Source organism: Mastigoproctus giganteus, chromosome 4 (genome assembly GCF_048544385.1).
Source record: "Mastigoproctus giganteus isolate SK-2022 chromosome 4, ASM4854438v1, whole genome shotgun sequence".
In the NCBI taxonomy this organism is placed as follows: Eukaryota; Metazoa; Arthropoda; class Arachnida; order Uropygi; family Thelyphonidae; genus Mastigoproctus; species Mastigoproctus giganteus.
Genome location: NC_143578.1, coordinates 193755934 through 193771133, shown reverse-complemented (window position 1 = coordinate 193771133; position 15200 = coordinate 193755934). Strand labels below are relative to the sequence as shown.

Below are 15200 nucleotides of genomic sequence, written 5' to 3'. Positions count from 1 at the left end.
TGTGGCCGTGATGGACAGGTTGCAACATAAACTGTGTTTTTTAATCATATTATCATTATTTTGTTGCAAATAAAGATTCTCCTCCTCTTCTAGAAAACCTACAGAAAACATGCTTTACTTGCATTCCTTACAACAAACAGTAGTTTTCATCTCTCATACAATTATTTAGAAATAAAGAGAGTGATGAAACCCATTTTTAAATTATAGTCTATCTTCAAATCTCAGTCATTTCATAGACAAACTGGTTCTTTTCAGAATCAAGCTTGTTTATAATATTTTTTGTATTGCATGTGATTTTTCATCTCAGGACTTGACTAGATATATTCTGGAACACAGAATCAGCATGTTGCTTTGGTTGCAGTTAATTATCCAAGGGCTTTGGAACTATCACATTATTCCATTACTTGTAAACATTGATTTGCTTTTGAAAAATTCAAAATAATGGACATACATATGGCATAATATAATAAATTATTAATCAGCAAAATTTCAGAAATTAAGTTATTCCATAAATAAAAGACATCTACATTCACTACATGACTATCTGGTTGTAAGTGCACAAATGTGAAAGCCTCCTGGTATTACAGGATTATTTAAGTCTTGTTCATTAAGTGTCTAAAGTTCAGCTTGCCTGTAAACATGACTCATTTGTAGAAAAATCCAGTCCAGCTTAGTGCTAAGCTATTTTAATAGACTTGTTCCATGATGTCCCATTTAAGACTGTTTGTACATTTCCACATTCGCGTGAACTGCAGATGGGTACCCTTTTGTTGATTTAGATGAAAATGTGGGTTGTAACTTGTTTCCTGAGCATTAAATTAATAAGCAAGTAATTTTATTGTGTGCACTGTCTAAAATGCAGTATTTTTGGAGGTGGGGAAATGAAAGTGTTTTTTTTTTTTTCAAAGCTATCTACTTCAAAATACACTGCATCCCCTTAGCCCTTATGTGGGGGGAAATGAAAGTCAGTGCTTTCTTTTTTTTAAAGCTATCTACTTCAAGGTACACTGCACACCCTTAGTCCTTTTAATAAATATTAATAAACATTTAATAAACATTAATAAATTTTAATAAACATTTATATAAAAAAAAGTTTGTAAATAAAATATAGCAAATCTCTAGTAAAGATTGAAGGAAACATTGAAGATCTAAGACTAAACTTGGTATGAGGTAGGGCTGCACCTTATTGCCACTATTTATAATTATTATGGACTATTTAATAAAAGAATGTAGGTTACTAACAAAGTTTAATGTGGGAAAAGTAAAAATTGGATCATTATTAAATGGAGATTATACTGTGCTGTGAAATAGTAATTTGAAAGGAGAAAAAAAAAAAATCAATCTGAATAAAATAAGGGCTGTAGTGCAACTGGAATGCAAATTAACTGCATAACAATTAAAATTACGAATGCTAATTGAAGAAGTGATAAACTTATTCAGAACAAAAAAAAAAAAAAAAAAAAAGATATTAGATATTCAATCCAGTTTTTAAATCTATGGAGCAGAGAGCTGGGCAAGAAATAAAGGGACTAATGAAAAATTTGAATATTTACAAGTGATTTTTAAGAAAAATAAATGGAACTAACAGATGGAAGCAATCATAAGACCACATTACAAATAAAGAAATAAGAAATTCTTGAAAATATATCCAATCGAAAGTAACTGAAGCAAAATTAAGACGATATTTAGAAAGAATGGGAGAAGGAAGATTAGAAAACATATTTGAAGCAAAAATGAATGGTAATGACCCAGAGACAGACAAAGAAGGTGGTTTGATAGGGCAAACCAAACAGGAAAGCCAGAAGAAAACAGGTCAACTCTGGCTATTGGTAAAGCTCTAGGAGGAAACAGTAAATGGAAAGCAGAGTTTAGGACTGATTTTTACTACTACCATAGTGACTTTCTTCTAATCTCTCTCATATTTCATCTACAGTGAGGCCTCGACTTATGATGACATCAACATCCGATATTCTCAGGAACCGACGTACCTTCAATACAATCTTTTATTTTAAGGACCGATGGCTTTCCAATATAGCATGGGTTGGAAATTTTCAGATGTGTGGCATGAAGAACATCACTTGTATGATTGTTCTCAACCAATTAGCATCTTTGTTATTGTTCAACAAAATTCCCACATGTTATAATACTTTGGAGAGTTTCTTCATCTTCTGTTTGATGTGCTTGTTCAGTGTGTAAGCAGTGTGTTTTTGTTAATTATACATAATTACAATAATTTAATTGTGGTTATTTTTTTAGCATTAGTTGAGGCATGTGTTGCAAGAAAGCAAGTTTATAGAGCATCAGCAAAAAAAAAAAAAAAACACACCTTCCCATTTCACTCATCCGGTCACTCCAAATGTTTGTCTAGTTCAGCCTTAAATTTATTTAAACTATCAACTTCCATAACAACAGATGGAAGTCTGTTCCAGCAATCAACTACTCACTGGCTAAAGGCAAACTTCCGCACATCTATTCTACAACTGTCTTTCCTCAATTTGAATCTATGCCCCCTCGGGTTCTTAATCTCAGCAAGTGGAAATATCCCATCAGCATTGAGTTGCTCAAACCATTCAAGGCCTTGTACACCTCAATCAGATCTCCTTGCAGGTGCCTAGTCTCCAGATGTTCCAACTGACAGAATTTAAGCCTCTCCTGGTAAGAGAACCCCTTTGTTCCTCTCACCAACCTTGTTGCCCTTCTCTGTACTCGTTCTAGCAACTTTACATCCTTCCTAAAATGAGGCCTCCAGACCTTTATGCGGTACTCAAGGTGTGGCCTGACCATTGCCTAATACAAAGGTATAAGGCAATGGTCAGGCAGAGACCTTGTCTCTGCTAGCAAAATTCCTATACAGGGTGTTTCAAAAGTGATGGTCAATAATTTAAAGGTGAACTTGTACAAACTACAATATGCAAAAAAAAGTCTAGTAAACATGGGTCCTTAAGTGAATTGTTTTCAAGACATTTCTAGTTGGGACCACCATTGACAAGGTGAATTGTAGAGAGTTGGGATCCACCACTGACTTGTTTGTTTAGGTTACGTTATGCTCATTCTCTCCATTTCCCTCTCTCAATGCTCTGAGATGTAGCAGGCATACTAGTACTCGTCAAAGGATAGTCAACATGGAAAGAGGTTAAAGCAACGAAGAGTATGCAGACATACACTTCATGTATGGTAAAGCCAACGGCAGTCCACTCAAGGTTGCACGTTTGTACCAAGAAGCATTTCCCATGCGAAGGCAGCCCAACTGGCGCACATTCATCAGGGTACATCAACGCCTTAGACAACATGGGTGCTTCACAGATGGAGTATGAGAAGGTAGGCCCAGAAGCATAACACCTGATGTTGAGGAAAGTGTTAGAAAGAACATCCTGTAACATTTAACTTAATCATCTTATGTTTAATAAAACCACTCTTAGCAAAGGATTCCCAGCTTTTTGCTAAACTAGCGTTCCCATAGTCAGTGGTGTATCTTAACAGAAAATGTGCATTATCACGAAAATGGTTCATTTGCGACCCGATGCTCACTGGGACTTTGTTTGCTTATTTTAGTTTGTACTTTATACCTTTAAATTATTGACCACCATTTTTGAAACACCCTGTATATCATTGACAAAACTCTATATCATTGACAAAACTCCATGACCTGCTCTGGCAGGCCATCTACACTACTCAAAGAACTTCATATCAAAGAATTGCACAATTACCCCTAGGTCATTTTCATTCTCCACCTCCCTGAGTGTAGTACCACACAGTTGGTATGTTTTTCTTGGGTTACTGCTACCCATACGCAGTACTTTGCATTTGTCAATATTAAACTTCAGTTGCCACTTCTCAGCACCATCTACCATGGGGAAGTCTTTTCTAGATATGAAGTTCTCTGAGCAGTGCAGATAGGCGGCCAGAGCAAGTCACGGAGTTTTGTCAATGATATATAGGAATTTTGCTAGAAGAGACAAGGAGGTGATTTTCCCTTTGTATAAGGCAATGGTCAGGCCACACCTTGAGTACTGTATACAGGTCTGGTGGCCTCATTTTAGGAAAGATGTAGAGTTGCTAGAACGAGTACAGAGAAGGGCAACAAGATTGATGAGAGAAACAAAGGGGTGCACTTACGAAGAAAGCGTAAGTTCTTCAAGTTGCAGCAGCTGCAGACTAGGCACCTGTGAGGTGATCTGATTGAGGTGCATAAGGCCTTGAATGGTTTGAGCAGGCTCAAACCATTAATCATCAGGGTACATCTGAGCAAGCGGGATACTTCCGCTTGCTCAGATTAAGAACTTCAGGGTGTATAAATTCAAATTGTGGAAAGACAGTTGTAGAATAGATGTGCAGAAGTTTGCCTTTGGCCAACGGGTAGTTGATTGCTTAAATAAATTTATGGCTGAACTAGACAACCGTTTGGATTAAATGGGAAAGGGTTTTTTTTTTTTTTTTTTTAGCTGATGCTGTATAAGTTTGCTTTCTTACATCATATGCCTCAACTAATGCTAATGCTAAGATCCTGTTGCAGTAGCATACTGTCTTTACTATCATTAAAAACCCCTGCCAACCTTTGCATCATCTGCAAACTTGGACATTAAGCCTGATATACCTTCATTGATATCATTAATAAATACACAAAACAACGATGGGGGCAGCACCGAACCCAGGGAGACTCCACTAATAACATTAGTCCACGTAGAGCAGTGTCCATTTATTACTACTCTCTGCCGTCTCCTGCTCAAACATCCCTTTATCCATTGCAGCAACTTGCCCTTAATGCTGTACCGCTCCAATTTATACAGCATTCTTCCATGTGCAACAGTATCAAAGGCTTTCCTGAAATCCAAGTATATGATATCAAAATTATTTTTTGCATCCAGTTCCTTTGTGACCATTCTGTAGTATTCAATCAGATTGGTCAGACAAGACTTCCCCATATCAAATCCATGCTGTCTGCACTATTACTGCAGTCTTGTCTAGGTGTTCCTGCATCACTTCTTTAACCAGTGACTCCATTATTTTCCCTGGAAAAAAAGTTAAACTTAAAAAAAAAAAAAAAAAAAGAAGACAAACTGCAGCCATTATCAACCCACTGCAGGATGGAAGCCATATTCATGGTGAAGAAAATGGACCATAATCTGCAACACTGGTCCAGTGCGGGTTGGCAGATCAACCATATTTAGCAGTCAGGGGCTTGAACCCCGGTCTACTCAAAGAGTGTGTGCTACTGCACTCCTGCTCCTGACCACTTGGCTACGGAGACACTAACAGGTCTATAATTATTTGTGTCACCCTTTGAATGCCCTTTGTGAATTGGGTATACATTTGCACATCGCCAGTCCACGGGGACCTCCCCTGAATCTAAGGATGCTTTCATAATTATGGCTAAGGGTTTGCTTACTTCCCTTGCTGCCTCCTTCAATATAACTAGATAGATTCCATTTGCTCCAGGTGCTGTTTTTATGTTTAATTCCAAAATTTCTCCTCCACTTTGCTCTCTGCTATTACAAAATCATTTAGCTCCCTGTTAGAGTTTAGTAAACTTCTGTTCTTCCCTTTCTTATAGAATTCCTCATGTACAAATGTAGATGCAAAATACTTATTCAGTTTGTCAGCTATCTCTGAGTAAGATCATCAACAGTCCAACCACCAATATCAAGTGCACTAATCTGATTAATCTCCCTTCCTTCTAGAGTTTACATAATTAAAAAATTCTATTTTTCTTTGCATCCTTTGCCAGGGATTTCTCATAATCAGCCTTCGCTTGCCTAACCTTCTTTGTGACTTGATTACAGACTAGCTTACATGGCTTTTGTGTCACCTGCTAATTTATATGCATCCCATGCATTTTTCTTCTCTGCCACGAGCCTCATTAGTTCCTAAATCTTAAATAGTATTTCTTAGTTGGTATGAAAATCCTAGTAGCTTCCAAGATTAATTCTCTGAAGGCCTCCCGTTTACAATTCACTGTTTTTAACATCATCAGTTGATTCCACTGTATAGAATTTGTAGTCACCTTTACGAAAGCAACCTTGATGGTAGTTACATCTTTAAATAATTCCCACATCAGTACATTGTGATGACAGTCACCCAGTGGTTCCTTTATCTGTAAATTTTTAATGCATGAATAATCACTGCTGATAATCAGATCAAGAGTATTACCCCCTCTGGTTGCCCCTTGAACATATTGCTGTAGAAAACAATCCTGCAATAAATCCACAAAGGTCATGCTAGCGTGCAAGTGACCAAATCACAAGTTCCAGTCAATATCTGGAAAGTTAAAATCACCCATTACAGACAATCTAATTTACTAGCCCATTCTATTTCTCTGCACAATTGTTCATTGTACTCAGAGTCCTTAGGCATATAACACACTCCTACTCTCATTTTCCCTTTCCCAGTGTTTATATCACACCAAACTGACTCAATATTGCTTGTTATTGTTTGTTTGTTTGTTATTTGGTTTTTAGGAGCATCAGCAATTAAGGCCATATTGCTCCAGGATATGGGTTGGTCATTCCCTGACCTTTCTGCATTTGGTGGTGACAGGCTCGAACACCGGTCTAATCAAGAAGCATGTGCTACGCACTGCTGCTCCTTCCCACCTAGCTACGGAGGCGGCTCTCAATATTGCACTGTCCGCCCCAGAGAGTGCTTGGCCTTTGGCACTCGCACAGTGGCTCCTGCCCCTGTGACTTTTGATCCCTCTACCCATCCCCTATTTCTCCTTACTCGGGTGGACTGCCTTCTCTATCTGTCCACTTTAGCTTGTTCTTCACATTCAGAACCCCCTTCCTCTTGTTCCCCAGGCCTTCTCTTCTCTTCCTCTCTCTCTCTCTTTTTTTTAACTTGGTCTTCGTCCAGGACGCTCAGGCGACCCTGGCGGAGACCAGCCAGAGAATAAAGGGCAGCCTGGCTACCTCCTAGCAGTGTGTGCGGGCAATGTGAGGTCCCATCAGGGGTCCTGCGGCCAAATGCCAGGACACCCAACAGAACCTAACGCAATATGTCATATACAACAGACAACACTTTTCTGGCATTTACAGTAGTTCTGTATTTCTTCACAGCGTACATATGGTGCAGATGTGAGAAATCACAGGTGGCACCTGAGCCTAACACTATGTACACTATGTCCATCCATGTCAACTGGATGCACTTTGTTAGATGTGTTTCTTAACTAACAGCATAACCCCTCCTCCCTTCCTACCGTCTATCCTTTCTGTACACATTGTACTCCCAAATTAAAAGTCTGCAAAAACCCATGATAAAAAAACATGAGAGTAAAAATTAGTACATTAGTACAAGAGAATGATTTTCCTCAATCTACCATTTCTACAATACTTGGATATTCTAAAGAGTGTTAAAGTTAGTGATGATTCCACATCAGTGCATAAAGGAAGAGACTTTATTGTGGAAATGGAAAGGCTTTTGTTGATATGAATTAGGAAAAAGCAGATTAAGTGTGACATAGTGCCTAGACAATTTATCTGCAAACATGCTAAGGAGATCTATGATGATCCAAAACTTAAAACTCCATGAACCAGTGGCAGTGCTGTGCACTTTGAAGACTTCAAAGCTAGCAGAGGCTGGTTCAAGCACTTCAAAAAAACAGGCAAATATCAGAAATGTTCAAAGGCATGGAGAGGCATCCAGTGCTAATAAAAAAAGCAGCTGAGGCCTTTAAAATTGAATTCCAATAATTTGTTGATCAGAAGGGTTATCTTCCCCAGCAAGTTTTTAACATTAACACTGGAAGTGAATGCTCAGAAGAACATACATCACTATGGATGAGGCTAGTTTACTTGGGCATAAGCCTATGCAAGATAGGCTCACTCTCCTGTTGGGTGCCAATCTCTCTGGAGATTTCAAGTTGAAGCCTTTTCTTGTGTATCACTCTACCACCCCCCCCCAGAGTATTTAAACAACAAAAGGTTGACAAAGGCATGCTGGGAGCGTTTTTGCACAGTAACAAGAAGGCCTGGGTTACAAGATATATCTTCAATGAATGAGCGCTTGAAGTTTCTGTCCTTCAGCAAAGAGTTATCTTGAGAAAAATAAGCTTCCTGTGAAGGTGCTGCTCTTGCTGGATAATGCCCGCCCCAGGCCATGATCCCAACCTTGTTCAATCTCTTGAAGCACAATTTGGCTTTGTTCAATTCAAATTTTTGCCACCCAACACCACTCCTCTTTTTCAATCAATGGACCAGCAAGTGATAGCAAACTTCAAGAAAATTTACACCAAGAAAATGTTTGCAAGTTGCTTTGCAGTGACCACTGGTGGAAATGCTGTCGTCCTCATGATTTTTGGAGGTCGAAGTTCAACATCCTGGACTGTGTGAGGATGATTGTAAGTTCTCAGAATGATGTTTCCATCAGGTGCTTATATTCAGTCTGGAAAAACATCTGGCCTTTAATTATCCATAACATTGACAGATTTGAAGATGATGGTGCTTTGACAAATGATAGTGTCACTCTTGGTAAATCAATGGGTCTGGAAGTTAACAAAGGGGATGTGGAGGCCCTTAGTGATGTTCATGGGCATGAGCCAACAACAGAGGAGCTACAAGAGTTGGAGAAAATTGTAGAAAGTAATACTGGAGAGGAAGAAAACCCAAAAAGTGTCAGCTGAAGACTGTCATTTCATGATGTACAAAATGGAAGACGAAGTCATTTCTTACTTCAGGAAGCTACAAAAAAGTCGTCAAAAACAGTCTACTTTGGATAGTTTCTTTGTTAGTAGCATCAAAAGGCTGAAAAAGAACCTGATGCCTGATATAAGTCCCACTACCACTAACATTGATTTCATCAGCTCTACACTTCAAATCTAAGGTAAATGCTAATTTATTGTTTGTTTTTTATTTTAAGATGTTTTATGACTATTTATTAAATAATCTTTATAAAACACTCATTTTTAATATAAAAATGAAGTATAATATTTCTTTGTCCAACATCATTTCTTCTCTTCTCCACCTTAACATAAAACTTTTATATCCTGAATTCAAAAGTCCCCTCCCAGCCAGTCTCACAGCACTCTACCATGTCCACTTTATCCCTACATATTGCCTCCTTAGTTAACCAATCAACAACCTCCCCCCAGCATAATCACAAACCATACTGCTCTCTTAATTCTATTTCCTATCCTTCTCTTTCTCTCCAATGAGCATTTTGCTCAACAGCCTAATATCCTTCCTCTCATATGTGATGGGTTACCATCATGAATGAGGGAAGTCTAATTATGGAAGTGGGGCCTCCGTAGCCAGGTGGGCAGGAGCAGCAGTGCGTAGCACACACTTCTTGATTAGACCGGGGTTTGAGCCCGTGACCACCAAATACGGAGGATGTGGAAAGGTCAGGGAATGACCACCGCATATCCCTGGAGCAATATGGTCTTAGTTGCTAATGCTCCTAAAGAAAAAAAAAAAAAAAAAACAGAGGAAGTATTAAGATTTTGAATGTGTATTGAAAAGAATTTTCCTCAAAATAGATTGCAATTATCCTGCAACTATTGGCCAAATTCTGAAAGAAACCTTATTCTTTGAGACAGTGATGTGGCAGGATTTTTGCATGTTTATACTCCAACTAAAAGATAAAATATTGTCACCGTCTGGTATATTTTCTTTCATCATATCTTAGTTTTCAAAATTACCAGATAGAACTAATATGAGAAAGAAGTATTTCATATGCTGCCTCAGGAGTGGCCAACCTACAACATAGTATCACACACAACTCTTAACAGTGGCACACTTAAATTCAAAATTCAGAAATGAAGATAAACACATTTAAATCCCACTTTTCTCAAAAATTACGATCTGGTTTCATTATATGACAAACACAATTCATATTTACTGCATGTTAGTGTTTGGTGTAGGATGTGGGGGCATTAGTGAATTCAAGACATCAGTACAGTAAGGACAAACATTTCTTTCATTATCTTGCATTAAATTTATTTTAGAAACATTACATGCTTAACTTAAAATTGCCTTCCACTATTAACAGCCCAGGTTTTGTTTATAACAATGGCACTGCCATTCAGACTTGGCTGTCAGGAGTATTTCTGAAGCTGTGCCAGAATGACAAGATCTGAATTCAGTTTTTTCTTCCTGGTTGCATTCCTATGAGGAATTATTAAAATGCTAAGATGAAGGACCACTGTACATCAATTCTTCTTTCATAATAGCATCTGGTAGGTTCTCACATTATAACTAGCATAACAGGTCTGCAAAATATCATTTCTTTACCTTCAACAATACTGAGAAGTACTGGAAACTTTTCTGAAATCAATTTGTTTCTGGTTCAAAAATTGTTCTCTGAATAGCATTGTTGGGTGACAAATTGGTGCTCCAAATACAATTATATTTAACTTAATGCTTCTGAAAACCTAGCTGGGAAGCTTGCTCCCTACAAATTCTGTATGGAGCTAGCAGCCTTTTTAACAACATACATTTGGTTCTAAAATTCGCAACAGAAAGTCACTGGCCAACAAACTTTCAAAATTTATCAAACTAATTCATGAAGTCATTCCACTTCTATGCATGTACTCAATATTTGAACACTTTATGGTGAAGTTTTACTGCATCAACCAGTTTTGATGTTCAACATACATATTGTCTCTGCACATGTCCCTCACTGGTCTTCTGTGCCCATGATTGACAAGGAAGGTTGTCTTTAATTTACTGGCAGGGGAGGTGTTGTTTTTGCTCATATTTCTAGACTATCAAGCAATGCGAGTAAGGAGTTGAGGTGTGCAATTGTTTTCTCTGAAAACAAATGTTTAATTATATTAGCCAGAGGTTGTGTCACGTGTTGCACTGGAAATGAAAACATGTAGATAAATCTGGCATGTAGAAACAATGAAATAATGTGAAAGAAAAAACTTTTTTCAAAATATTAATATATAGTATCAAATTGTATAAATACCTACATGCCATGTAGGTAGCATTTATGGACAATATGGGAAGGTATTAGCACACTGCTTTGTGCATGTGAGAGGGAGAAAATAGAAACAAAATTACCTGCTCTAATGATCCCACATTGCATTTGTTACTCAGAATTTTTCTTGGAAGAGATAAAGGTTATTTGTGGCTGCTACAGCAATAATATTTTCATGTGGATGCCAAGCAGTATGCAAGATTTTTTTGTTAAAATCTAAGCTATCAGCACTAATTTCATCTTTCCTTCTTTTTACTCCAGCACACACCTAAGAAAAAAAAAAAAAAAAAACCTTAACTGGTACTATAAAATTGAAATTATGTACTATTGCATAATCATTTTTATACTAATTTACTGTCTAATTATGAGAGAATTTCAAAGAGTAATAGTTCTTGGGCTATTTTTTTGATATGGTTACACCTAAATAAAAAAAAAAAATAATAAAAAAAAAAAAAGTATAACAATAACAATATTATATGTGAAATGTCTTGTTTGAAGAGTTTGAAGGTGGTGCAAGTTTGTCAAATCAACATGGGAATGACAGTTCTTAAAACATAAAAAAAAACCCACCAATGATTAGTTATTTCTTTGTTATGAGCAAAAAGTGTCACACAGCAAACATCAATGAAAAAAAAAAGTCTGTGCTAACAGATAAATCAAAATACCTAACAATATATATTTTCTATTTTAAATCATATGTTACCTGCTATCAGAAACAATAGTGCCTGTTTTCAATGGGTTGAATGTAAAACTGAAAAAATAAAAAAGTGCATATTCTTTGCATCTAGTTTTCACAGTTAAAAAGAATCAGGATAATGTGCTTTTCAGATAATCATTATCAATAGGCTAAGGCAAAGTGAAAGAACAATGACTATAACACAGATAGCAACTTTTCACTTTGAAATTTGGAGATCAGAAGGAAATTAGGAGATTTTTTGTATAGTTCATACTAGACTATAAATTAAATTTCATTAATAACATAGACATTTTATATTAAAATATATACACAGGATTGTTTACCAGTACAGTATGCTTCAAAACATTAACATACCTAAGATTTTTCTATCTGTGGATATTCTATTAGACACTAACTGATTTTTATTGCTTCAAAAGATACTGTTATCTTTTGAAAAAGATTTATACTTCAAAAGACTCTGCCCTCTTCAGAAATGTTGGGGAAAAGTTTTGTTTATAACAATGGCCCTGCTCTCTAGACCTGACTGTCAAGGAAATGTCTACAAGCTTCACCAGAAAGAGAAGATCTGAACTCAGTTTGTTTTTCTAAACTAGCTGAATATTTTCTCAACACTCAGCACTGCTACGATGAATTGTTAAAATACCCAAGCATGACCTGGGCTACTTTATTATATTTCAAGATTACTTGTACACTTGTCAGTTTACCAACTAAGGAATCACTGTACATCAATTCTTTCTTCATTCATAACAGCATCTGGTAGTTTCTCACACTGAAACTGACAAAAATGATACTGCAAAGCATTTCTGCTTCATCTATTTCAACAAGTACTGGAAACGTATCCACAAAAAATGCTGCACTGCCAACTGATGAAATTCATGCTACCTCAGCATTTATAAGAACATCATTTTTCAATGGGAACTTGTGCACCATGTAGCAGCAAAGTGGCCCCTCACCAAAAAAAGCTGTTGGTAAAATAAATTTTCATATAACATTCTTCAACACATCTACAAGTGATGATCTCAGTATGTGATATATATGGTGGATTGAAGAACTATGTTTTGATTTTCAAATGGCATAACATATAACTAATAAGCAAACTGCTTTATTCAAGCTAGAAGAGAGGAATGTTAACAGACTTTCTGCACAAGTGGGATAAGTCATTAGCTTGCTTGGCCTGTTTAGGATTGTTTCACTAGAAGTCCATGATTCGGTTTTTCTTGAACTCTGTGTCTTTCAAACCTTTTGGATCATGAACTGGACTTAGATATAAGCCAGTGGCCACTCACCAGTTGTACTTTATTTTAGTAACTCTGAAAAGTGCTCATATGACTTTTCTTGCCACTCCTAAAGTCTTCTTTAATTACACTTGTCAAAGGTTGCCACTGTTCTACCAGTCTAGTTACACATTTAATCAACATGTACACACAACAGATGAAATTGTTTAAATCTATTTTTCCTTCTAGCACTTCTCTTTACATAGTAGTAAAAATCTATCAGTTATTTATATACGTTTACAGGAAGGCATGCAGCTCCCTTTTCAGCACACAAAGTAATAAGACACTAAGGACATCCTATTGCCTCCAAGTGCTCAATCTCCAATTTTAATACACCAGTGTTTAAGTCTAACATAACAGGGGCATTATCAACTAAGTGCAAAACAGTTTTTTTAAAAGGAATTCCAACTGCATTCAGGTTGTTCAAAAGAAAATGCCCACAAACTGAATATCATGGCAACTCATGAAGATATTCACAATATAAGATATACTTAAATGATACTAATTTTAACTACTTTAGTAGGTTGCTGCATACAAAAATGATGCATTTGCATTAACCTGTATGACAGTAACCAAATTAACTTATACACCTGGTGAGGATGAATTAATGATATCCTATCAAATATTTGCTTGTAGAGATAGGGAGGTCATTATACTACCATATAATGCAATTGTGTGACTGCAATTGAAACACTGTGTCCAAGTATGGAGACCATAAAAAAAAAAAAAAAAAGCAGCAGCTTCTCAAAGAGAACAGAGATAGACAATCCAATTGGTGACACTTGTAACAGGACACATGTATGAGGAAAGACCATGAATATGTGGCATACCGAACCTGGCAACCAAGTACCTTACAGAAAATAGTAAAATGAATGAAAGCACTTGTTTTTTATTATTATTATTATTGATGATTCCAGAACTAGAGGCCATAAATTTAACTTACAGGGAAAGAAATTTAGGCTAGACTATAGGAAGTTTTCTTTTAATCAGAAAGTTAACTGTTGGATTAAGTTACCTCTGTGGGTGATTGAGACTGGCAACTTGGGGAAATTCAAAGGTAAGCTAGATAGTTACCTATGCAAGAAGAGTAACACATAGGTTGTTTATTTTTAATATTTTTTTTGGCAAATGCAGTAAAACAATGTGGCTTCTTTGTACTATATAGCTAATTCCTCTTCTCTCCTCTCAAAGTAACATCACACTGTCACCGATTCCCATAAGTACTTTGACAAGCTTATGCAGCTGTAATTAGAAAGAGTAGTTAGCACCATGTTATGAAATTTACTGAATGAGTGGCAGTGTTACAAGAGAGTAATGTCACCCTTTCTTGTATGGATTACAAAGTATCAAACAGCAAAAATAATAGGTTCTCACTTTAGAAAGTATGTATAATTACACATACCTTCTAAATAAATAATTTATGGTAGAATGAAAAAGTCCAGTGTTCTACTCTTTTGTTACTTTTCAAATGTAATCATTTGAAAAGTAATTGTTTAAATCTATTTTCCTTCTAGCACTTCTCTCTACATAGTAGTAAAAATCATAGAGTTGAAAAAGCTGTTTCATTACAGTTGCAAAATTTTACCTTTGTTGGGAAATTATGTATTTTATTTTAAATAAGTTGTCAAAGCTGAATGAAAGGAAAATATTAAACATAATGATAACCTAAAATAAATAATGCAAAAAAAAAAAAAAAAAAAAACACCCTACTTTCAGGGATGTTAGAACAGTTAATGTAATTTAAAGCAGTGAATTAATTTTAAGCACAAAAAAAATTAATTCCATACAACCAGGTAATATTTCACAACTGTGAAATATTACCTAGTCTCACTCTCATACAATTATTACATAACAAAAACAAACAGAAAAAAACAGCTTGTTTTAATTTTCAGGTAATAGACAAACTGCACAACTATTACAAAGTAGTGGAAACTAAACTCAGCAATCTTTATGTGCAAGAAATTAAAAAAGATTTTACATATCTTGTTGTGAGCTTCCTCCTATCCCTATGTTAGTTGTGTTCAATTTGACCTCAACAATATTTCAGAAATTTGTGCTTCAGCTACTCCATCCATATAGCTGAAACACCTAATACCTGTTGTTGAAAATGTTTTCTCTGAAATCTGAAGAAAATTCCAGGGTTAAGTTAAACCTAATTATATGCATGTGTTGAATGCATATACGATGAAGGGTTATTGGTAGTAAGTTTGATTTAATGCTGTATGCTTTCCTCCAATCATAACAGTTTCTGGCTTCATGATACTGATGCATCGTCTAAAATCAAACTGTTTATGCACATGTGCATCGCATATCAT

At 36.2% G+C, this 15200-nt stretch overlaps 1 protein-coding gene across 3 annotated transcripts in view; it reads right to left on the bottom strand.

Annotated features, from left to right (window-relative positions):
• Window positions 1-15200, bottom strand: part of LOC150087293 (serine/threonine-protein phosphatase 2A 55 kDa regulatory subunit B beta isoform-like) — a 217783-nt gene that overhangs the window by 15334 nt on the left and 187249 nt on the right. For all 3 annotated transcript variants that reach the window (XR_016546876.1, XR_016546877.1, XM_090371959.1), the window contains exon 9: window positions 10998-11182. Coding sequence is in view for 1 of the 3 variants with exons in the window: in XM_090371959.1 (XP_090228085.1) it covers window positions 11030-11182 (153 nt within the window). In the remaining 2 variants the exon portion in view is untranslated. The remainder of the gene's footprint in view (window positions 1-10997; window positions 11183-15200) is intronic.